This window comes from Acomys russatus, chromosome 27 (genome assembly GCF_903995435.1).
Source record: "Acomys russatus chromosome 27, mAcoRus1.1, whole genome shotgun sequence".
Taxonomy (NCBI): Eukaryota; Metazoa; Chordata; class Mammalia; order Rodentia; family Muridae; genus Acomys; species Acomys russatus.
This window is the reverse complement of record NC_067163.1, coordinates 6814366-6839705: the sequence shown is the minus strand read 5'-3', so window position 1 is coordinate 6839705 and position 25340 is coordinate 6814366. Positions and strand designations below refer to the sequence as shown.

At 48.1% G+C, this 25340-nt stretch overlaps 1 protein-coding gene across 1 annotated transcript in view; it reads left to right on the top strand.

Annotated features, from left to right (window-relative positions):
• Tubgcp3 (tubulin gamma complex associated protein 3) overlaps positions 1 to 25340 on the top strand; it is a 58546-nt gene that overhangs the window by 21219 nt on the left and 11987 nt on the right. Inside the window, exons 9-17 of the mRNA XM_051169493.1 lie at positions 2156 to 2224; positions 2482 to 2614; positions 4335 to 4501; positions 13490 to 13600; positions 13821 to 13929; positions 15099 to 15288; positions 17164 to 17299; positions 18449 to 18517; positions 22575 to 22710. Of these exons, the coding sequence (XP_051025450.1) occupies positions 2156 to 2224; positions 2482 to 2614; positions 4335 to 4501; positions 13490 to 13600; positions 13821 to 13929; positions 15099 to 15288; positions 17164 to 17299; positions 18449 to 18517; positions 22575 to 22710 (1120 nt within the window). The remainder of the gene's footprint in view (positions 1 to 2155; positions 2225 to 2481; positions 2615 to 4334; positions 4502 to 13489; positions 13601 to 13820; positions 13930 to 15098; positions 15289 to 17163; positions 17300 to 18448; positions 18518 to 22574; positions 22711 to 25340) is intronic.

The window sequence follows — 25340 nt, the reverse complement described above, 5'->3', positions numbered from 1 at the left end:
AGAAGGTGAGGAGAGAATGCGTACTTAGTGCTGGACTTGAGCCTAGAGTTTCCTCATGGTTCTGCCGGCTGACCGCTACCCTTCTCCTTCTCTGAGGGCTGACACTAACAGCACGCCTGGCTGGGCCAGGGTGGAGCCTGTCGCCTTTACTCAGTTCGCTCCTTCTTCTGCCTGCAGAGTTGTATGGCAGATTCTTTAACAGTCTCACTTGTTTCTGGTTGTGTGAATTTCCAGGGTGGCTCTCTGTGCGTCGGCACGTTCCCACATCTGGCTGCTTTGAATAGTGCTGCAGGCACAGACACAGGCCTGCGGTGGGTGCTGGCATCTGGAAGTCCTCCTTTAGTTATTTGAGGAGCCAGTGCTCACCCACCCAGCAGTGTGCTGGCTTCCCCTTCCTCATCTTCCTGATGGTGGCCGGTCTTACTGGAGCTCGGGTGTTTCTCAGGGCTTGGTTTTCATTTCCCAGATAATTGGGAGTTGTGTCTTTTGAGAATGTCCAGTTCTATACTGGGCGGCTTCACCCTTTGTATATTCCGGGCCCTGACAACTTGCTAGATGTGTCTTAGCTGTTTTTTCTCTGTAGTAGCAAATGTCCTACAGTCAGGTATTTAAGTCCTGTGCTTTCATCTTATTGGCCATGCTAGCGGGGTGGTGGTCACAACACTGTCTGCATGTAGCCCCTGTGTGTCCTGCTGCTGAAGTCAAGAAGCCGTGGCTGCCCGTGTTAGACCATTTGAGTGCTCTTGTTGGGGTGATCTGTATCCCTGTTGGGGTGTGTCTGTGCCTGTTGTCATGGGTACTTGCTGTGCACATTCTCCCTGAGGCCTCAGCAGAGCCGTGTCATAGTCCAGATGGGACAAGATTGTGCAGAAGGAAAACTGGCTCCTAGCACAGTTCTTGTCATTACTCCTCCTCTGCAAGCCCAGGAGGTCCAGCCCAGCCAGCCCCACTCCCTCTGGCTGTGGGAGATGGACGCACTCATAGAACCTGGCTATGTGGCCTTGGCATGCAGACCACCTGCAGTTTCAGCTGTGCAGTCTGCAGGAGCGCATTCTCCACGGCTGACAGCAGCTTCAGCTCTTGGTCAGTTGATAAACTGTTTATGTTTTATTTTTTGGCCTTGTCTATGTTTGTGGTTCTGCCCTCTTGGAGACTGGGGTGGCGGTTTTGTAGAACGTGATGATGTGTCTAAACAAATGCCCCATTGCTGCCTCTCTGAATGTCAGGGGAGCTAACAGTTTAGTAAGGACGCCTGTGCCTTGAGCTGGTTGCTTCCGTGTGTGGTGGTGGTGGGAGTTTGGAGGTGTCTGCCCTCACTGGGACCCCAGGATTTCACTCAAAGGCCTTTGTGGTTCCCTAGGTTGGGGCAGTTCACCTCGCAAGTCTGACTTTTGAAGGGTTGGCTGTGTGTCTACAAAGTTGGCGTGTTTATTTTATAGCTACAGGAGATGAAAATGTTCATTTTATGTTCCTTTTTATCACCAGAAGGGTTTTTTTTTTTTTTTTTTTCTGTTCATTTTTTTATAGCTAAAAGAACATTTCATTCTTCTGTGTGGTAAAATAGGCACATATTTTATGGGATTGTGCATTGCATTAAGGTGTGTGGGGAGCCATGAAGCCTGAATATTTCTTTTAAAGATGCTAGGCTTTAGCCTTTGCTGGTCTGTTTGGTAGCTTGACTTGCAACCAGACTTTGGGCTGTGTGCTCTGTTTATAGCCTCGGGTTCATGCCAAGAGGGTCTTATCGCTGGCCTGTAGGCAGTGGGCCCTTCTTTACCACTTCTGGCAGCGTCTGTGGAGCGCAGGCTGGAGATGCAGAGAGCACTGGTAGGTAAGGAAACCATGCCCAAAGTGGGGCTGGTAGAAGTCCCCAGTGCTTGGAAGAGGATTCAAGAAAATTGTTGCAACTGCAGAAACTTAGAAAGGCCACCCTGCTAAAGAGTCCTCCTCTAAAGTGACCACGCTTGTGGCGTCACTCAAACCTGCCACATCCCTCTGTTTCTTTCTGCAAGGTTCAAGCTTCTCCTTACTAAAATCAGCGCTACAGATGCAGGGGCGTAGTTGCCCTGAGCTCTATGGTGGTGTGCTCTTGTCTCAGAGTGAGCCACTGTGAGCGCACGACCATGCTTCAGCCCTGCCTATCTTTCTCACACAGAGTTTCTGTGCCGCCTTGCACCAAGAGCTCAAAGAGTACTACCGGCTCCTCTCTGTCCTGCACTCCCAGGTAAGAACTCCTGGTGACTCCTTCAAGACTTAGAAAACTGTAGACAGCATCTTGTAGCATCCTAGAGCCAGTTGGTTGCTCATTTCAGGGACCTCTCTGCCGTATGAAGACTAATTATGTGTAGCCTAAAACTGCTATGCTTTTACAGGAGGACCTTTGACTTGACTGCTGCACAGCCGGGCCTGGTTTTCGTTTACGTGGGTTCTGGGGTGATGGCTTGACCCCACTTTGCTCACCCTTTCCCTGTTGTTTTTTAGCTGCAGTTAGAAGATGATCAGGGTGTGACTCTGGGACTAGAGAGCAGCCTCACTCTGCGGCGCCTCCTGGTTTGGACATATGACCCCAAAATAAGGCTGAAGACCCTTGCTGCTCTGGTCGACCACTGCCAAGGTCCTCTGAGCGCCTCCTTTCTGTGCTTCTAGACATACTTGGGTGCAAAACTTGCTTGTGGTAGGGCCTGTGATTCTACTCGGTTTGAGGGGCACAGCAGTGAGCACACAGAATAGACACAGGCTCACATTGAGGGGCACAGCAGTGAGCACACACAATAGACACAGGCCCACATTGAGGGGCACAGCAGTGAGCACACACAGGACACACAGGCTCACATTGAGGGGCACAGCAGTGAGCACACAGAGGAGACACAGGCTCACATTGAGGGGCACAGCAGTGAGCACACACAGGACACACAGGCTCACATTGAGGGGCACAGCAGTGAGCACACAGAGGAGACACAGGCTCACATTGAGGGGCACAGCAGTGAGCACACACAGGAGACACAGGCTCACATTGAGGGGCACAGCAGTGAGCACACACAGGAGACACAGGCTCACATTGAGGGGCACAGCAGTGAGCACACACAGGACACACAGGTTCATGTTGAGGGGCACAGCAGTGAGCACACAGAGGAGACACAGGCTCACATTGAGGGGCACAGCAGTGAGCACACACAGGACACACAGGTTCATGTTGAGGGGCACAGCAGTGAGCACACAGAGGAGACACAGGCTCACATTGAGGGGCACAGCAGTGAGCACACACAGGAGACACAGGCTCACATTGAGGGGCACAGCAGTGAGCACACACAGGAGACACAGGCTCACGGGGAGAGAGACCTGGGAGCAGCACAGCCTGCTCAGTAGCCTGAGACTTTCAGGTGCTATGAGTTAAGGCTGGATGGAGGTGCATCTGGTGTTCCAAGGCTGCTCTGTGGGCTGCATGCTATGGCCCTACCTGTGATCCTTACCTCACAGCCTTCTTCACCGTCTCATGCTCTGGGCATCCAAGTTCACGACATACTCCCCAGGGCTAGCCTCCCTCACTTGCTGCGGTTCTGTGCAGCAGGGAGAAGTGGAACTGACAAACATCTCCCCCATCCTCGTGACACTACACCTCTCCCAGCTCGGGCCCCGCCGGCTTCCTCTTATTCACCCCTTTGGGTTCCTCAGCTCTTCAGTAGGAGGTTGGCCTCTGAAGCCCTGCAGCTGGCGTGTAGCAGTCCCATCTGTCCTGTTTGGTCTGCAGCAGGTGTTGCTGTAAGGCTCGCCCCTGGATTCCTAGGTGTCTCTCATCGCCCCGTCTGCTTGCACACCAGAGCAACGTGCATAAGAGTAGGAGCCTCTGACACACACTGCCAACTCCGGGCGTGCATTGCTAGAACCCAGGTCTGCCACTCCTGGACCTTCCTCAGGGTCCTGCTGCAGCGCTGCACTGCTGCTGGCAGGCGGTTGGCCTTGTGTGCCACACCCCACGTCTTGTTATGTTGTCCTTAGAGCCTTTGCTTTTCATGAGTACTTAGGTGTGAGCTAAATTGCAGAGTAAAGTGTGAATCTTAAGACTCTAGACGGGGCAGCTGGTCACTCGTAGTCAGTTTTACAGCTGAAAAGCTTGTTGGCTGACTCCTGCTTGAGTGTTTGTACAGCCAGAGGCTGCATCTCAGTGCCCAGGCTGTGCTGCTACTGTCGCTAGGTACACAAGGTCCGTACTGACTGAAGAAAGCAGAGGCACATTATCACTGTCACTTGCTGTCTTTGGTTAATATTAAGTGATTGTTTGTGTCATGACTTCAAGTTTGGCTATTTTTGTGTATTTTTTTCCTTATTTCCCCTAGGACGGAAAGGGGGTGAGCTGGCCTCTGCTGTCCATGCCTATACAAAGACAGGGGACCCCTACATGAAGTCCCTGGTGCAGCACATTCTGAGCTTGGTGTCTCACCCCGTCCTGAGCTTCCTCTACCGATGGATCTATGATGGGGAGCTGGAGGACACGTACCACGAAGTAAGTACCAAGGCTTGGGGCTAAGTGCTGTGGGCGCCCCCTTCTCCAGTGCGGCTATCTCGACCAGCATCATCTCTCTGAACAGGCCTGTGCCTCCTCTGAAGGCCATGCACCTCTGGCACGGTGCTACTCTGTGATCAGCACAGTCACGTGGTTAGGGGGAAATACGCATGTCCAGGCTCACTGACACAGATCACCGGCTGGCTGATGGCAGAGCACCACCCTAGGGCCTGCGGACACACTGGGGTGGGTGTCTCTTCACGTGGTTATTTTATAAACTTGTCAGCTTGGTGCTGAGTATTTGAGTGAAGCAAGCTATTGCATCTGGGTTTATTTTCCTTTTGAAAAACAGGTAGTTAAGGTGCGATGTAACATGGGTGTTCCTAAAAATCTCTGACACACAGAACCATGCAGCCAACAGACACTAGAGGACTTTGTGGTGGTTGGGAACAGGGCCAGCGACAACACACTCAGAAGTGCTGTCAGTAGCACTAAGAAATGGAAACAGAAACCTGATGAAAGTTGTATCCTATATTCACTTATGCTAAGAGGTTAAGAAATAAATAGACACCATAGTAAAACCTCTGCTGCTTGCCATGGAAGTAAGTGCAGGAGCGGAAGTTGAATCCAGGTCACATGCTTATTAGACAAATTCTCCACCACTAACCCATATCGCCAGGCTTCTGTCTGGAGTTCTGAAATGTGCGGTACATAATTGTTCATTAATTTTATCAGACACTGATTTGCTGTTATGTAGCACAGTGTACACTTGAGGTATTCTTCTGAAGATACCTGGTTGCTGGGAATGTGAGTAAGACTCTAAGATTTGATTTTGTGTGTGTGTATGTGTGTGTGCGCGCACACATGTGTGCAGTCTCGGGTCTTGATCTTCAGACGACTTCCACCTTCACTTTTTGAGACAGGGTCTCTCATTTGACCTGGACCTTGCTGAGTAAACTAGGCTGGCTACCCAGCCTGCCCCAGGAATCTGCCTGTCTCTCTCTCCAGCACTCGGATTACAAGTAGGTGTCATCATACCCAGGTTTTTGTTTTTGTTTTTTTTTTTCTAATGGTGTTGGGTTTTTTCTATTTTTTCCATATAATATATTCTGATTATTATATTATTATCCCTCCCCCAACTCCTCCCATGTCCTTCCCACCTCCCCTTTCACCTAAATCCATACGCTTTCATATATTAGAAAACAAATGAGCACCTAAAAATAAATAAATAAATAAAATAAAAACAAACAGAAGAAAAAGAGTCAAAGAACCTTCTTTTATTTTAAATTGCATGTGTGAGGACAGTGCCCAAGAGTCCAGAAGAGAGCTTTGGCTCCTCTGGAGCTGGAGCTATAGGAGCTGTGAGGCACACAGTGTGGGAGGTGAGAGTCAAACGTGCATCCTCGGCAGTTGCGACACTTGCTCTTAAGCTCTGAGCTGTCTCTCCAGCTTCTGTCCAGGCTTTGTTTGTTTTTCTGTATTTGCTAAGTCATCTCTCTAGCCCTGGGTTTTAGAAGTTACAAAGTGTCTTGGTCCAGTGAGCATGATAGAATAGATTCATCTTGTCACTCGGCAAGTGTAACCTCACTTCTTATCCCATTGAAAGACTTTATTTTATTTTTTCATGCTTTGCTCTTGACTTAATTTAAAATATCTAGAAAAGTGCCATGAGTTGTGTATGGGTCCTTCCCCTGTGTTCCCTGAAAATTAGCATGTTATCACATGACTCACCAATCTTTTCACACCTCCCCATGCTAATTCATAATTGCGGGGGTTTACAAGGCACCAGCAAGACCAAGCCCCTAGTCCTTTGTGTGCCAGTTCCTCTGCCCATGTGACCCTTTGACCCTGGTGCTATTTGCATTGCTTCTTTGCTGTTGCATGACTGACAGGCAGCAGTTCTCTCTGAGCTTAGGTGCCATGTGGTGAGGGCTGCTGTGCTTGTCCCTTCAGTCCACTTTGCTGTGACTTAATCCCTGCTCCATTGCTGCTGGGTCTTCCTCACCCAGCCTTCCCTCTCCCCTAGATCTATATAAAGTCTGGGCCTGTCAAGGGCATTCTGGGAATAGGTGAGGCTAGAGTGAGTCTCTGGAACATTTGGCCATCTCTTGTCCTGAATATAGGTCCCTGATGTCCTTCATTGTCTAGTGAACTCTAAATAGTTTTCATTTAAGTTTTAAGTCACATTTTTTTTTTTAAACTGCAAATAATAGGTTTACCATACAAATTTGGTAGCTTAAAGAATTACATTGTATATTTGGTTGTTGAGTAATACAAACTTGAGGGTTTTGCCTCTGTAGCCCTCTCATAGGCTAATTCTTCCTCAGCATGACCAAAGTGAGCTAGAATTTGATTGTGAAGCTGAATTTTTTTCAAGTGCCAACTCAATGGCTGTAAGTGAGTTGTAGTTTATGGACTGTCTGCAGTGGGAAATGCTTCTGGGCCAGAAGAAGAAGGTGTAAAACCTGGTAAGGAGAAACTGAAAGGGGAGCCGTGTAGACATTGTGAGTTGAAAAATAGCTCTTGCAGTCAGTCTCAGTGGCCAGCCTCAGTGGCCTTAGGAAGCACCTGGTAAAGCACGGCAGGTGGCCACCTGCATGTGTCTGTGAGAAGGAGCCCAAAGGGACTAGTTAGGAGGTTGCACCTGCCTAGAGCCCAATGGGGACTAGTTAGGAGGGTGTACCCACCTGGAGCCCAGTGGAGACTAGTTAGGAGGGTATACCTGATTAGAGCCCAATGGGGACTAGTTAGGAGGGTGCACCCACCTGGAGCCCAGTGGAGACTAGATAGGAGGGTGCACCTGCTTGGAGCCCAATGGGGACTAAGTAGGGTGCACCCACCTGGACCCCAATGGGGACTAGTTAGTAGGGTGCACCCGCCTGGACCCCGATGGGGACTAGTGAGCAGCAGCATCCCAGAGGCAGGCTGGGGCCCAGGTTCTTCTACCAGAGGGAACAGAAAGACAGTGGAGAGGCATCCGTTGCTCTGTATCCTGCCTACCACTGTGGGCACAACCCCTGACACAGGAGCCAGGGTAACTTGTCCTCTCCAAAGCTGTTTTAGCAGGTATTTTGTCACAGCGACAAAAAGCCTAAGATTGTTCTGCAGTAGGCCTGAGCAGGGAGAGAGATGTACCCACTGCCTAAGAGTGAGATGAGGCCTTCCGTTTGACAGACAGGAAGAGTAAGGAAGGGAAAAGACAGCGCCTGAGCCTGTCCATGCACCTGATGGACAAATCACTTATTGTCCATTTTCAGTTGATGAGAAATGTAATGAACAGGTCTATGGAGAGCAACAGGACATGGCATAGTAGAATGGCAGCAGGAAACAGCAGGAACTCAGCAGCTGCCTTTCCATGAGAAGGCCAGAAGGTGGCAGGTGATTGAGTCTGCAGGCACTGACAGTCTCAGGCAGAAAGGGAGAGAGAAGAGAGTCCTCTGAGTACAACCCAAGTGCGTTAGTTCCCAGAAGCAGGACTCCCAGATTGAGTCACTAGGAAAAAGGAATGTGCTCAGACCTCCAGCAGGTCAGTGATCCCCGGAGACTGAGACATTCATGAGGCAAGGCTGCGATGAGATGGCTGTTGAGGGAGTTCTACCAGACAGCTGCAGAGTCTCCACCAACCTCCCCAGACTGCGAAGTGCAACCGGGAGGGACATTTCCATCATTTTATGAGGCCATCACAGTACCACACAAGGCAAATATGTGACCACATCTCTCAGGACTACCTACAGATGTGGAAAGCCTCCACTAATTACCAGGAGCACATTGAAAACATTGTTACCAAAAGGGGATTCATCGTAGTAATACAGAGTGTGGCCCATAGTCCATCAGAGAAGAGCTATAGTCCATCAAAGTAAGAACCACAGACCATCAAGAGTAAGGGCCCATAGTCCAGAGTAAGGGCCATAGTCCGTCAGAGTAAGGACCATAGCCCATCAGACTAAGAGCCCATAGTCCATCAGAGTAAAGGCCATAGTCCATCAGAGTAAGAGCCATAGTCCATCAGAGTAAGGGCCATAGTCCATCAGAGTAAGGGCCATAGCCCATCAGTAAGGGCCATAGCCCATCAGAGTAAGAGCCATAGTCCATCAGAGTAGGGACCATAGTCCATCAGAGTAAGAGCCATAGCCCATCAGAGTAAGAGCCATAGCCCATCAGAGTAAGAGCCATAGCCCATCAGAGTAAGGGCCATAGTCCGTCAGAGTAAGGACCATAGCCCATCAGAGTAAGAGCCATAGCCCATCAGAGTAAGAGCCATAGCCCATCAGAGTAAGGGCCATAGTCCGTCAGAGTAAGGGCCATAGCCCATCAGAGTAAGGGCCATAGCCCATCAGAGTAAGAGCCATAGTCCATCAGAGTAAGAGCCATAGCCCATCAGAGTAAGAGCCATAGCCCATCAGAGTAAGGGCCATAGTCCGTCAGAGTAAGGACCATAGCCCATCAGAGTAAGAGCCATAGCCCATCAGAGTAAGGGCCATAGTCCGTCAGAGTAAGGACCATAGTCTATCAGAGTAAGAGCCATAGCCCATCAGAGTAAGAGCCATAGCCCATCAGAGTAAGGGCCCATAGTCCAGAGTAAGAGCCATAGTCCATCAGAGTAAGGGCCATAGCCCATCAAAGTAAGGGCCCATAGTCCAGAGTAAGAGCCCATAGCCCATCAGAGTAAGAGCCATAGCCCATCAGAGTAAGAGTCATAGTCCATCAGAGTAAGGGCCCATAGTCCATCAGAGTAAGGGCCCATAGTCCATCAGAGTAAGAGCCCATAGCCCATCAGAGTAAGAGCCCATAGCCCATCAGAGTAAGAGCCCATAGCCCATCAGAGCAAGAGCCCATAGCCCATCAGAGTAAGAGCCCATAGCCCATCAGAGTAAGAGCCATAGTCCATCAGAGTAAGGGCCCATAGTCCATCAGAGTAAGGGCCCATAGTCCATCAGAATAAGAGCCCATAGCCCATCAGAGTAAGAGTCATAGCCCATCAGAGTAAGAGCCATAGTCCATCAGAGTAAGAGCCATAGCCCATCAGAGTAAGGGCCCATAGCCCATCAGAGTAAGAGCCATAGCCCATCAGAGTAAGAGCCATAGCCCATCAGAGTAAGGGCCCATAGTCCATCAGAGTAAGAGCCCATAGTCCATCAGAGTAAGGGCCCATAGTCCATCAGAGTAAGAGCCATAGCCCATCAGAGTAAGGGCCCATAGTCCAGAGTAAGAGCCATAGTCCATCAGAGTAAGAGCCCATAGTCCATCAGAGTAAGGGCCATGATGAGAGTGTAAAGGACACAGTCTGCTCTGCGGATGCTAGAGAATTGTCTGCTGACATTCAGTACAACTCAGCAATAAAACACCAAAGCCGTGATCAGAAGAGAGCTGTCTTTGGAACAGTAGCAGCTAATGCATGGGGCTGGTAAGAGGCTGTCTCCCTTGCTCCTGGATGAAGACCCAGACACGGTACCGATAGCCCACTTCTACTCAGTATTCTATTTGTGCCAGCAAGACAGTAGTGAAGAGGGATCCAATCCGGTAGAAAAGAATGGAAGAGATAACCTTCGCAGGCGACATGGTCTTAGCATAAAGAAACCCCAAGTGTGGACTGCAGAGAAGTGCACTGGAAAGGAGGCACACCTGGGTCTAGTGCTAAGGTTCTCAAACTAGCAGACTGCCAGTCAGTGCCAGAAATCCTTGGGTTTCTCAATGCTGGTAAATGCTACACACAGGAAGCAAGGAAGACAGCTCCATGCACATCAAAAACATTCAATACGTAGGGATAAGTTTAGCCAACAAAACTGGAGCCTGGTGCTGCTTGAAACTGTAGCTTGGGTGTTGGCCTAGTCCCTGACCTTTGTGATACGGGGAAGCTGACTGGATGAAGGGGCTGTGAGCTTTTCAAGTCCTAAGCTGGGTCCTGGCTACCGGAGCAGGCAGGTTGCCGTGGGAGCGCCTGGGGACTAAGCTGCACACTAAGCAAATCTCCCCGTGGCTTCTGTTTTGGGTGGGGAGTGCACATTTGTCTAGCAGTTAATGAGAAATCAGGGTACAATGACAATTTTTTTTTTCTCCTAGATTCTTTCTGTGTTTGACATAATAGTAGAAATCAAAAGACCTTGAGGGGGAAATGCATCAATACAACGAAGGCTTAGTGCAATTATGTTCTGACCTCGGTTCTTCCTCTGCCACCATATATGTCTCTCAGTTCATTGTATCCTAAAGATGAGCACACCCTTTGTGCTCACTACTAGCTGCTTGTAGAGTGATTGCACGCCCCTGTGCCCTAGAAGAAGCAATGTGTGACTTCCAAAGATGACTGAATTGTCTGGGAGCTTTTTTTATAATTTAAATTAAAATCCTTCTTGTTCACACTGATAGCAACCCAGCTGCACTCCAACTATCAGGATAAATTGGTGTGCTGTCTGTAAAAACTAGCTCTTGTGTTTAAGTGAGTAACAGAAATACAATTTACATGCAGTTAATCTCATCTGTTGGATGGCAAGCCAGAGGGCAGTTGTAGCACAGGGATGGTCACCGGGAGATGCTTGCAGCGGGCTTAGAACATTTCTGATTTCTCTCAGGGTTAATTTCAGTACGTGTTTTGTGGTAACCTCGTCACAGCAGTGTTTGTTTCCCCGAGCTACCTTGGTTGGTTGGTTAGTTAGTTAGTTAGTTAGTTAGTTGAAAACAGCTGAGCCCTGCTCTGTGACCCCAAGACAGCCAGCATTCACAAGTACGGGTACAGAGTCAAGTGTGAGACATCATGGGCAGCTCTGAGAGAACGATGCTATCTAAAAACAAAATCAGCTAAACATCAACTGTATCGATTATTAAAGTTTTTCTGATTGGCACATTATTTGTACAGTTTAAACATTTCGATTGTAGAAGCACATCTAGCAGAGGAAAGCACATGTTTGGAGTAGTCTGATCACCAGTGAGTAGTGTTTGTGTCTACGCAGTTTCACCTGGACTGCGTCATGTCATACATCGTTTTTCTTGGAAGTAAATAATGAATGCCACTTTCTGACATTAAATTATTTCTCACCGAGTTCTTAAAGTGTTCTTTGAAATCCTGATTATCTCTTACTCTGGCCTGTATTCATAAATGTAAATTTGCATCTTGTTTTTCCTGGAAAGATTAGTACTTTTCCTCTACTTCTCAGGGACCTGTGACAGTGGGAAGCTTTATGATCATTATAGATGGTTGACAAATTCACTTGCTTTTTGATATTTCCCAACAACATTGGCTTTATTCATCAACTGTATGCTCATCTAAATAGGAAACCCAAGATAAACCAGTGTTAGAATTAATGTAGCTAGTAGTTTCTAGCTTTCAGTTATTTGTTTGTTTGTTTTGGAGACAGAATATTACTATGTAGCCCTGGCTGGCCGAGAGCTTGCAGAGATATGTCTGCCTCCATGACTGGGATTAAAGACATGGACCACCACCTCAGATAGCGTTCCACATTTAGCAGCATATTAGAAGTATAACAGGGGCTGGGCTGATGGCTCAGAGGTTTAGAGCACTGGCTGCTCTTCTAAAGGTTCTGAGTTCAATTCCCAGCAACCACATGGTGGCTCACAACCATCTATAATGAAATCTGGTCCCCTCTTCTGGCATGCCGGCACACATGCATGCAGAATACAGTATAAATAATAAATCTTTTTTTTTAAAGTATAACATACTTCAAAAAGATTTTACCAATAAAAAGATAGTATTTTATTTAGAGAAACTAATGATAGAAATAGCACCAAATAATAAAAATAAAATGATAATACATAAAAGGGTACTTCTGTAATCTGGAAATGGGAAATTGTATCAGAGTAAGGAAGCCTGAAGCCATAATAGCAACATCAAGACTGGAACAGGGCGTGCATGCGCACACGCACGCACACCATGGAACATACCTCAAACACTGGCAGATAATTAACATGGGAAGGCTAAATTTGTAATGTGCGGTGATTCCTAATTTTAAATGTATAATGTATGAAGAATCTGTATGTTAATAAAAGTCAAAATAGAAAGCTAGGCTAGAGACAGGTCACAGGAGAACACCTAAGGGCACCTGCGCTGTGTTAGTAGCTCAGTTTCCTTTAGTAAGGGTGCAGAGTACAGGGCTCCCTGCTGCTGGGGGTGCTAGCAGCACAGGCTTTGGAGGTCTGTGTGGCATCACGTACATACAGACTGATCAGTTCTGCTCCCAGAAAACAAATTTGTAGGGACTGGAGCAACAGTGCGTATGAAGCCTTGTGGCTAAAAATGAAATCGACCTCTTTGTACTGTAGATAAGCTAGAGGCTATGGCTGCTGGATTTTCTTCCTGCTACAGAATGTCCTTTCTGGGATGTAGGTGTGGGAGGGAGAAGATGAGCTGTGACTTGGTTGGGTGAGGTAGAAGTGTGCTTGCCATAGGTGCTGCCAGGGGAGAGTCACATGAGGAAGTCTCTCCATTGCCCCTCGCTGGTTGCTCGAGGTTGGCCTGTTGCGTGAGAAGTCCTGAGTGCTCTGGGCTCAGTAGGTGGCATTTTGTGACTAGTGTGTGTGTTCGGGTGCTGCTGTTCCAGCCTGTGGCACTCTGTGAGGTGGAGGTGGTCATGAGCACATAAACCGAGGGCCACTGGATGTGAGTTGATTGCTGAGAAAGCCTTGGAATTCCATGTGGATACCAAGGTAGAAGACCCCCCCCCTGAGCCCATAGAACCTGCAGGACGTGGTCCCTGGAGGCTGCCAGGGAGCGGCTTCATTGTCCTTATGCTAAGGCTTGCTCCTGTCTCCAAGGCAGGGTGCAGCTTGGTTTTATTGTAGTTTGGGTTTAAATGTCTGGGAACACAGTCAACTTAGAGAGCTTTCTGTCCAGAGTGGTATTGTCAAGCAAGCTCATTGTCTAAGTGAGTGGGCTCCTTGCCTCCGAAGTACTTATTTATGGATAACTTCGTAATAGTTTGTTACTAGTAAGTAAATTTCTCATAAATATTTCTAATGCTAGTGTTCTTTTCCTCTTAGTTTTTTGTGGCATCGGATCCAACTGTTAAAACCGACCGGCTGTGGCATGACAAGTACACGCTGAGGAAATCTATGATCCCTTCCTTCATTACAATGGACCAGTCTCGGAAGGTAGGGCTGGGCTGGAAGACACTTTGCCCTTCCTGTAGATGCTGTGACTGCGAATGCTTGGCTGTGTGACTAATTTCCAGCTCCCAGAGCTCACCTGATACAGACCTAGCACTCATGTCCTGTGTTTTTAAATCATAGCTAATATGTAATGTGTGAGTATTTGAATTGTTTGGGTCACTAACTTGTATAAAGGTGAATCATAGCTTATTTTCCTTTTTAGGTCCTTTTGATAGGAAAGTCAATAAATTTCTTGCATCAAGTTTGTCACGATCAGACACCTACCACAAAAATGATAGCTGTGACCAAGTCTGCAGAGTCTCCCCGTGATGGTATGGCTATTGTAATGGTGGTGACAGTGCTGGGATTGTGATGGTGGTGACTGTGAGGTCATGTGGTTATGACGCTGTGAGGTGGTGAGTGTAGGCAGTGGTAGTGGCCCTGGTGGTGATGATCTATTGCTTAAAGCTTTTTACTGTATAGCATTCACACGTTCCCTGGATTACTAAAATGTGCTCATACAGAGCATACATGTACATGCATGACGTATCTATTGTTATGTGGATGCTCAAATGTTTTAATGTGGAGTTAGTAGCATTGGAGTAGAGCTAACTGTTCCCTCCTTATACTTTTCATTGCTTTAGTCCCGCGGTGATAAAAGGGCAGTAAGTCAGGGAAGCAGGTGGGAAGGCAGTGCAAGCCTAGGCCTCAGGGGCTTCAGAGATCCGTCTCTGCCTGCCTTCTAAGGCTTATTTGGCAGCTGCTAGAGATGTGCCCCCTGCTCCTCTCTGCTTGCTGCCTGCCTCAGCCTCAGTGTTCTCCCGTCAGCTTATTTCCTGTTCTCTAGCCATCTTGCCATCTTGATTCTTTGGCTTTACATAAGATGTTGTATTGCCGGTGGCCAAAGGCTAGACCAGAATCTAGAGGATTGGGACGCACCTGTCTCCCCGTGCTGGCTAAGGACAGGCCGAGGCTGTGGCAGGAGCTTCTGAGGTCAGGAGGCAGCCTGTGTAGCCCCTGAGAGCGGCAGCTCCCCACACAAGCAGCTCACATGTGGACTTCTGCATGGCCTCTGGGATAGTCTGGGGGAGAGGTGGGAGCCAGAGCTGGATTTGGGTTTACCTATGTTTAAGAAAGACATGGAAGAGGAGGTGGAAGCCATGCAGGTGGTTCCCCAGGGTCTTCCAGTCCTGTTGGGACTCTGATGCTCTGACGTGGCTGTGAGGCCAGTCAAGTGAGACTTCCTTAGCTACAGCCTGCAGTTTGATCATTAAGCTTGCATGCAGTGCTGGGGCAGGAATCCTGGAAGTCCAAGTGCCAGCATCTACTCCTGCTCCAGGGGATCCTGCCTGGCCTTGAAGGTTCAGCGCTGCTCTGCCTTCACTGGCTGTGGCAGGGTTGGGTCTACATTAATGGTTGGCTCTGGTTCCATAAATGCCTTGACTTCCTGTTAAGACCCATGTTACATATGGATGTGTGCCTGTCCCTTTTGTTTTTACAGCTGCGGATTTATTCACAGACTTGGAAAATGCATTTCAAGGGAAAATTGACGCTGCTTATTTTGAGACCAGCAAATATCTGTTAGATGTCCTCAATAAAAAGTACAGTCTTCTGGAGCACATGCAGGCCATGCGGCGCTACCTGCTTCTCGGCCAGGGAGACTTCATACGGCACCTGATGGATTTGCTAAAGTGAGATGAAGGCCTGAGAATAGGTGGCATCAGAGCAAATGAATTGCTTACAAAGTCTGTGTTTAAAATAAGCTGCATGGATGACATTTTCATGGCTCTCATGCCTTACCTTTTCCTCTGTGGCCAGCAGACCATCAGATGTGTGTGGTGTCCCTGTGGGCACTGTGACATGTGCAGTGGCCCCTGAGTGGATGGAGTTGGAAGGCAGTCACAGTGAACTTTGGCTTCAGTCTGAAGTTCATTGGACAAATACACGTTTTAAGTTGGCCTCTTGGTTCATGTGTTTTCTGCAGCTTGACAAAGTGCTGTCTTGTCACTGTTCCCTGTGGCCATCCTCCTGTTGTGGAACGTCTCTGGACAGGGCTGGTGGTGAACGGGCCACATGCCACAGGAGGCCAGTGCTTTCACTGAGGCATTTGAAGGGTGTTGTCACTTGCTGTGTCTCAGTGGTTCCTTTAAGAATGTACAAACTAACTGTTCCCTGTAGGACAAAAATATAGCAAGTTACTGTTACACCTCACCTGCACTAATGAAGCCAATGTTCTGGACCTGTGGCCTTAAAGTTAGCTTTATCTGACTTCCCAGGAGGTCCAGTGCCCAGCTGTCCATGTTCTCCACCAGGGGGGTTGTGTGGTGGAGCTGCCTGGCGCTGGTTGGAGCTGGTCATTGGTTGGTATGGCTGCCGCAATCCCACTGGGTGCAGAGCATTTCCACACCAGAAGTGAGGGGGGTTTCTTAGAGAGTTAGTTTAAAGGGAATGTGGTGAGGAGCTGTTAAAGGGAGGATGTTCCCTTGGTGCTGGCCTACAAGTGTATGGGGTGCAGACTGGGCACATGTGTAGGCAGCCTAGCCAGGCACAGCAAAGCTGGAGTCTGGAGAGCATTGCAGGCCACCTCCCGTGTTACTGTGTTCCCTCCTGGGGAGGCACAGTGTCTCCTCTCAAAGGTGTGACTTACAAGTAAGGACCACCATCTATCTCCTGTTGGCTGCAGGCCCATTTGAGGATGTGTGTCTTTTCTCCTTGCCTCCACCCAGCAGTGCGTAGGCACACCTGAGATGACTGCAATCTCTTAGTCAGGAGAGTGGGGGCTTCATGTCGGGAAGCACAGCCCTTGGCACTGAAATGGTGTGCTGGTGCTGAGGCAATTTATGGTGTGTTGGTGCTGAGGTAATTAATGGTGTGCTGGTGCTGAGGCAATGCTGTGCTGGTGTTGAGGTATTTAATGGTGTGCTGGTGCTGAGGCAATGCTGTGCTGGTGCTGAGGTATTTAATGGTGTGCTGGTGCTGAGGTAATTATGGTGTGCTAGTGCTGGGCCCTTTGGAACTATGAAGTCTATACTTAGGTACATAGATGCTGGGTCTTTGTAGGAAATCATAATGATCCTATCTGTAGGCCAGTCATAACTTGAAAACTATCAATGTGTAGCACATATAAGTACCTTTAGCCAAGCTGAATGAAAATGAATGTTTTTACTGTTTTGAAGAAATGCTTTCTGCAACCCTGTTGGCAGTTAATGTCATGAGGCTTTCTTTAGTGAAGCATAGTTAGGGTTTTAATGGTATTGTAACAGATTTTAAGCACAGGGGTAAGAGAAAGACAAAACACTCCAAGAGCATGGTGTGGGCTCTGCAGAGTGTCTGCCTTTGTGGTCTTTGCGGTGGTTGCACACAGGGTTCTGGACCTATGCTCCTTAAAGGATTTCTATGAAACCTGACTGAGACCACAGGGTGGTTGCTGGGGACCATAATACTTTTATAACTGTGTTTATCTGTCCCATTTGTCTTTTCAGCTTTTGAACTTTTACTTTTTTAATTAATAGTTTTTAAAAAAAAATCAAATAACATTATCTTTAATTTCAAACACATTTCTTAAGGCCAGAACTTGTTCGCCCAGCAACGACTTTATATCAGCATAACTTGACAGGGATTCTTGAAACTGCTGTAAGAGCCACGAATGCCCAGTTTGATAGCCCAGAGATCCTCAAGAGGCTAGACGTGAGGCTACTGGAGGTACATGTGGGCATTGGGGCACGTGAGGACACTGGGACACGTGAGGGGGCTGGGGGTACATGAGGGGGCTAGGAGCACATGAGGGTGCTGGGAGCACGTGAGGGTGCTGGGGGCACGTGAGGGTGCTGGGGGCATGTGGGGGGTCTGGGGGCACGTGAGGGGGTGCTGGGGGCATGTGAGGGGGCTAGGAGCACGTGAGGGGGCTAGGAGCACGTGAGGGTGCTGGGGGCACGTGAGGGGGCTAGGGGCACGTGAGGGTGCTGGGAGCACGTGAGGGTGCTGGGGGCACGTGAGGGTGCTAGGAGCACGTGAGGGTGCTGGGGGCACGTGAGGGGGCTAGGAGCACGTGAGGGGGCTAGGAGCACGTGAGGGTGCTGGGGGCACGTGAGGGGGCTAGGAGCACGTGAGGGTGCTGGGGGCATGTGAGGGTGCTAGGAGCACGTGAGGGGGCTGGGGGCATGTGAGGGGGCTGGGAGCACGTGAGGGGGCTAGGAGCACATGAGGGTGCTGGGGGCAGCTGCTTCCCAGTGCCCTCTCCAGTATCTTCCTATTATGTCAGGCACAAGTCTGGTCATTCCTGGAAACTAAACATCCTGGGTGTGCTCTGCCCTGTTTTAGAGGAAGCAAATCCCTCTCGTTAGGCCACATCTTACTGAGAGGCTAGCTCCCAGGTTGGATGCTGTGTGTGAGATGGGTCCCACAGAGCATGGGTGCATCATAGGTGCTTAGTGAAGTGAGGCACATTTAATAGTAAATTGAAGTAAGGCACATGTCAGCAGGCTGGGACTGCAGCTGTTCCTCAGAAGGGCTGCACTTGGAGTCGGAGTTATGAATGTGAGTGCTCCCTGCCTGATCTAGTCACTACTAGAGATGCACAGGTTGTTCAGAAGAGCATCACTTACTCCCACATGATCTCAGAGCCCTTGGAATGTGCACCACTTCTGCACGATCACAGAGCCCTGGGGCTGTGCCACTCCCTCTCGCCACTTGAACGTTGGTGCCAGTGAGGAGGCCGATAGTTGCTTGCACAGCAGAGCACTTTTAAAGCCTGCACCTTATTTTACTGCTTTTCTTTGAGCAGTTGACAGGTTCTTTGGCAATAAGTACAAAGCCTTTCAGTTATTTGCTGTTTTGTTTTATTACTGTTAGGTCTCTCCAGGTGACACTGGATGGGATGTCTTCAGCCTGGATTACCACGTCGATGGGCCAATTGCTACTGTAAGATCAACCGTCCGTGTACTTGTGTGCAATGTTCACAGCTGTTTGGATTGCTGGGAATTGCATTGTTTCCAACTGGCTTTCTTTTCTAAGAACTGAGGTTCAAAGTAATTGTGGTGTTAGGCTATACCCACTGAATGAGTTGCATAAGCCAAGACTGTTTCAAATAATTATTAATGAGTGCTGAAATGCTCCATTATTTTAAGAATTCTTAGAAATATCATTTTTTTCTGTCACAGGTTTCAGCAAGTGCTTAATAAATGCATTGTTCATTTTATGCCATTATTCTTAGACTGTAGCAACTAATTTAGGATAATTTGAAAGGAAGCATAGAGTATATTTTAAGGGAATCGTATTTTTCCTACTTAGATGAAATTTGATATTTAGCATTCATTTAAGCTGATGAGCCTCTAGCTGTCGCATTGTTCATGCATTTCCACTCACTTGTTGAGAAGGGCCATTTCTCCTACCACATCGCAGACGCTCGGCTAGAGGAGTCGTCACGCATGTCTGTGGTTCAATTGCCTCTCTAGCCATGATCTCTCTCTTTAGGACTGAGCGAGTCCTGAGTACAGGGCCTCTGAGACTTAGTCCTTTCTGTGTCAAATGCTGGGGAAGTGCATCGTGTCCCTTCTGTTACTGGGGATATTTGCTGAGTTTGACTGGGCTCTAACATCCCTGCTTTAGTGGTTGTGGCAGAGTGGCTTTATGCCTGCCCCTTCTGTGGCATGAGTCACATCCTTTGCTATGTAGTGATTCCATGGAAGCCACAGTCACAGAATGGCAGCCACAGACGTGTCTTAAGTGGCCTGTGGCATGTGGCCTGAGAACTGTTAGGCAGGTTCTTAGCCTCATGAATCCCGTACATGACTTTGATCAGGTCAGAGCTAATAGTTTGAAAGAACAACTGTTGAATCTTTCAACATTCTCTGAGTGTCCTGAGTGGTGGTTACTGAGCATAGCTGCACGGTGTGTCAGCAAATTGTTCAGGACTTCCTGCTGTCTGTCTAGCTAGCTTATGTGCATTACAAAGACAAAATGCCATAGTAAAGACAACTGCACTGATTGTTAACAGAGTGAAAGTGCCTTACAAGGAGGTGGGCTGAGTGTGCTCTAGGCTTGTGCTTACTTACTTATTCGATAGGTTCGTTACACACCTTACTGGCATGTCAGAGCTGTACATGTGTGCTGTGTATAGCTAGAACTCAAAGGTTTTGAATACAATTTCAGCAGGACTAAAGAAAAAAATGTATACCACAGCTTTATTTTAATGACACATCTGTGACAGCCCAGTCACACACAGCTAAGTTGTGACAGGAGCCTGGGCTGCCAGATAGAGAAAAGGGAGAAGGGACTCTGGGCTATGTGGTGGCTCAGCAGGTCAAAGTGTGGGGAAGCATGGCTGTGCAGTTTCTGTTTGTGGCTGGTGAATTTTTAATCCTTGTTGTCACCACAGGCATGGTATTGCACACTATTAGACATTATTTGTCAGGTTTGATTGCACACAGAACGTATTGAGCTGTAACAGGAGGGGCTGGGGCGATGGGGCGGTGAGTTTGCTGTACAAGCTTGGCGACTGCAGTTCAGGTCTCCAGCTCTCACGTGAGTGCTGGGTGGACATGGCAGCCCTCCTGCAATCCCAGTGCACAGGAGCCAGGGCCTCAGAGTGGGCTGGCTGGCCCAGCTGAGCTACACACACACACACACACACACACACACACACACACACACACACACACACACACACACACACGAAAAATACACAAAAGATAAAAGGAAGCCCATTTTATAAATACAGTTATTTTTTTCTGCTTTTCTCTTGAATTTGTGTGTTACCTGTTTCCGTTCTATTCTCATTAATTGAGGTTGTCATTTTTTGAACAGAATTTAATTATAGTAGGGATAGATCTTGTAGCAATCATATAATTATATCTTGTATAATAGCACCGTTAGGTTCTACTAATTCTAAGATATAAAATGTCAGTGAAATTTTTGGGTAAGTCTAATTTGGGACATTGTGAAATTCACAACCCAGGTTACTGAAGAACGCATTAGCTAAATACAGCTCATTAACTATATGAAGTATTTCTGGTTGACCTTGCTTCTCATAAGTCTCAAGTTATTTGTGGTAGAGTCCATCCAGATTTAAGTGTGATGAGGTCATGGAGTCTTGATTCCAGCTGCAGAGGACCAATTGGAGGGCTTGCAGCGGTGCTGTGTGCAGCGTCTCAGCCTGGTGAGGGACACTGAGAACAGGGCCTCAGGCAGCTGCTGTCCCACACTGACAGTCTGGAGACTTGCTCACTGTTGAGTCTCTGCAGATGAGGAGTCTGGAGCTTACTGTATCTCTAGGCTGTAGTCTCCCTTAGCGGAACCAGCCAGCTGGTAAAAGTGCTGTGGTGACTCTTGCTTTCAGGTCAGAGCCATGATGTCTTCCTTTTATGTAGTTGGTACATGAAAGACCGTGGCTTAACTGAACTTGTGAAATCAGCGAGAATATGGCACCCCAGGGGCTACTCTATGGTGTACGTGTAGAGAGGAAATCCTACAATTGACCCGTGGCATCCAGATCAGCTCAGCTTGTGTAGTCACACGAGGATAGTTAATACTGTAGGAAACAAGCAGCTTGCAGATAACCCCCCAGGCCCATGGGTTTGATTTTGGAACTCGGAGCAGTTTCCAGTCACTCCTGTGTGGAGTTGTTTCCTTGTCCTCCTCCTCCTCCTCTTCACCATCACCATCAAGTACCTTTCAAAGCCTGCCATTGAGTGGCGTAAGGGAGCATGAATAGACCGTTGTTCCATGATATGTGTGAGGCACACAGTGGAACACAAGATAAGCTGGTGTACGGGTAAGAGTCCCATGCTAAGGTGAAAGGAGCAAGCATGAAGTTCTAGGAGCCTGCGTGGAGTAGATAGACAGATGGTGAGGTCAAAAGGTAGAGTGAGCGCTGCAGGCTCTCGCGGAAAGGCCGGAGGACAGACATAGACAAGGCAAGGTTTCTTGGAGATCAGAGCTCCTTCAGAGCAGGCTGGCCCTGTCTCCACGCTGCAGGCCTGTGCAGAGTCAGTGCCCGCAGCTCTACAGAGGCTTCCTTCACTGTCTAGTGCTAGGTGGGGCACTTAGTTGAACTAATTTATTTGTAGTTTACCTGATACCTTGACCAGCATGGGAGGGACAACAAACAGGAGGAGGGCTGAGACAGTCTCTATACCAGGACACATCACTTGCCTGAGAAGCCACATCCATGGTACTGAACAGAGGTTTGGAAGGAGTCTGTAAACCTGTGGCAATGACCAGAAAGGCTTGTTAGGGTAGAGGTGCCGCTAGGTTTGCCACTACTTTGGAGATGTCGTTACTAAAACAAGTGATTTCTCTGCCTGTCGCTTAGGAGTTGGGGGTTACAGTCACAGGTTCAAGTTTAGCCTGGCCTGGGCTGGGCTTACAGTCACCTGAGTTATGGCTAGAGAGTTGGCTCAGTGGCTAAGAACACTTCTTGTGCTTCCGGAGGACTCACATTCTACTCCTAGCATCCACACATCTGTAAGTACAGTCCCAGGGGATCCAGTGTCCTTTTCTGGCCCCCAAGGGCACCAGGCATGCCCAGCACATGGTTGCACAGACACACATGTAGGCAAATATAAAGCATAACAAACAAACAAACAAACAAACAAAGCCCAGCGTGGCAGTGCATGCCTTTAATCTTAGTGCTTGGGGGACAGAGGCAGGTAGGTCTCTGAGTTAGAGGCCAGCCTGATCTACACAGAGAGTTCCACCCTGTGTGGGGAGAAAAGTCTTGATAAGCTGTCTGCTGGTCACACCACCTTCATGCCAGTGTCTCCAGCCACAGGACTGACACACATATCACACCTGCTGCTGGTTGGTAAGTAACCAGGTGGCTGCTGTTAGAGCCTGCTTCTTCTGAGATGCACTGCTTTCCTTACTTTAGGTCCCTTGTAAACTGGGCAGGAGTTGTGCGTTTGCTGATTGTGGGAAGGCTAGGCCTGGGCTAGGAGAGTGTTTTGCACATGAGATGCAGCCTGTCTTGTCTCTCTAGGTGTTCACGCGAGAATGCATGAGCCACTACCTGAGAGTGTTCAACTTCCTGTGGAGGGCCAAGCGCATGGAGTACATCCTCACTGACATACGGAAAGGACACATGTGCAATGCGAAACTCCTGAGGAACATGCCAGGTAAAGGCAGAGGAGGCCAGCGAGGCCAGCTGAGAACGGAGCTGACAGGACCCACTGTTGTAGGAAAAGGTTGATTTGTGTCATTGTGTCTTGACTTCATTACAGAGTAAGAGAAAATTAAGTCATACTGGATTCCCCTCCCCCCATACTATAAAGTTTCTTTTAAAATCATGCTTGTTTTTCAGTGATGTCCATGGTGTAGTTTAATTAAAATAACAACAACAATAATAATGTATGTTATGTGTGTGAGTGCCTGATCCTATGTATGTGCACCATGTGTGTGCTTGGTACGCATGGAGGCCAGAGAGGCGTTGGATGCCCTGGAATTGGCATTACAGACAGTTGTGAGCTACCATGTGGGTGCTGAGAATCTAACATGGATTCTCTGAAAGAGCAGACAGTACTCTTAACCACTGAGCTATCCCTAGCCCCTAATTTAATTTTTTAATCACAAATAGTCAAGGAAGGAAAACCTTTCAATAGGTCCCTGGTTTATTCAAAATTCACTTAGTGCCTTAATTATATTCTCTTTGAAGCATTAATTTTCCTTTTGACCACAATCCAGGATGTGGACGTGTTTTATATTTTATAATTTAGAACTATAGTTAGACACTTAGATATTTAGTCGATTGTGTTAATGTTACAATATTGAATGACTTCAATTATGATAATTTTGAGTTCATTATGTTGAAATCAATTATGAAAACATTTCATAAACCTCTCTAAAGAACAACTGAGCTAAATCTGCCCTTTGATTAGTAAAATTAGTCATAAGTAAGATTGAGCAGTTGTTTGGATGAAAAGGTTTCCTCATCACTGCTGTGGGCTGCAGGCTGACTCCAGATAGCGATGGCTACAGCAGACTGCAGCAGTGCTGGCCACCAGGCCAGTGTGGCCATGGAGAGAGTGGCCTTTACCAGGGCTCTCAGCACTGCTTTGTATTCAGTGATGGCTGTTTCCTTGCTGGTAGCTGAGAAGGAAGTAAAGGGAATGCAGCTAGCTTCCTGTTTCACACGCTGAAGCTGGCAGAGTGGTGCATGCTGTCTTCTTCACAGCGTTCACAAAGAAAGCTGGCCTCTTTGGTCCTCAAGGAGAAACAAGTGTCTTCATGCAGAGCTGAGGCAAGGCTTGTGCATTAAGGAGTCCTGTTGTGTGCCGCCCCAGGCCGGACCTGCAATTGCATTTCCTTCTGCTTAAGATGTCCACTGACTTGTGGACATCGGGCTTTTAGAGGAGTGTAGAAGAGTATTAACCCTCTGGTATAGCTGGTGACAAAGCACACTGATTGGTGGCAGTGCAGTCTGCTCTGTGTAAGACAGTAGTACTGCGTGAGCTCAAGAGATGTAAGTAAGTGGCTGGAGACTGGCTGTGGTGTAGAGCACTTGCTGTTCTTGCTGAGGACCCAGGTTTAGTTCCCAGCACCCACATAGTGGCTCACAACCACCTATTACTCCAGTCCCAGAAGACTTGATGCCTTCTTCTGACAGCCTCTGCATGCAGGTAAAACACTCATACAATAAACTTTATTACTAAATAATAAAAATAAATCTAAAGAAAGTAAGTGACAATTGTTTTCAAATAGTGCACAGAAAGCCCCGTATTACACTGGACTGATAGCAGTCCGCGCTTTTGTCTTTCTGACTGCTGAGCAGGGCTGCTCCTGCTGGTAGTTTGCAGTGAGGCAGTGCGCCTGCCGGGTGCTGGGTCTGCCCTGGAGACAACCCCTTTAGGTGCGTCATCACCAGTCGGTCACAGACTCCCTCAGGACTCTTCATGGAGACCTCATTGTAACATGTCTTTCCTTCCAGTGGAGAGAGTCCAAGGTTGAGCAAGGGAAGTGATTGGCCCAGGGTTCTACAATTGATGTCAATACTTAGTGTGGATTCTCGGATTATCGGAAGGCAAAAATGAAAGTCTTGGAGAAAAATGAGTCAAGAACAAGCTAAAATGAATCAGAGATGGAAGGCCCTGTTGGGGAAGCCAAGTCTCCTTCAGCATAGAACCTATGGAGGAACCTGAAAGGAGACATATGTGACAGTTTTCTGGTCACTGCATTATAGGACACTTTGGTGACAAGAGGCTGGAATGGGTGCCTACAAGTCAGTCTTCTGTGTTCAGCCTGTGCCTACCACAAACAGTAGCAGTATGCAGGCTGAGCCAGCTCATTGTCTATTAAAAAGCCATGGGAAGCCAAGGTAGCTCCGAATTCTTTTTGTTGGTTTTTCTTTTACCCGTACTCTATTACTTCTGAAGTGTTGCTCTGTCTTCACTGCAGCCATCCAGGGACTGCACTGCCTGCATGTGTGCCAGCCACAGCATGGTCACTTGCCTTTGGAAAGATGGACGGCACAGTGGTTCTGGATTGAAGTGTAGAGAGGCGGTATGCATTAGTAATGGGAGGGAGCAGGGCAGATGCTGAGAAGTGACTTGAGGCCACAGACTGAAGTGTAGCACAAGCTGGTCTGATTGGCAGCTGCTTTCTTTGTGGTGATGTATTTAATAGTGATACATCTTACAAAGGTGGTACCTTAGGTGCCTTCCTCTTCAAAACTCGTGTGGGTAACTCGATGAGTCTCTGTGTCTAGAGTTGAACAGCTCTTGTGCCTGCCTTGGGTCTGACAGTGCCACTG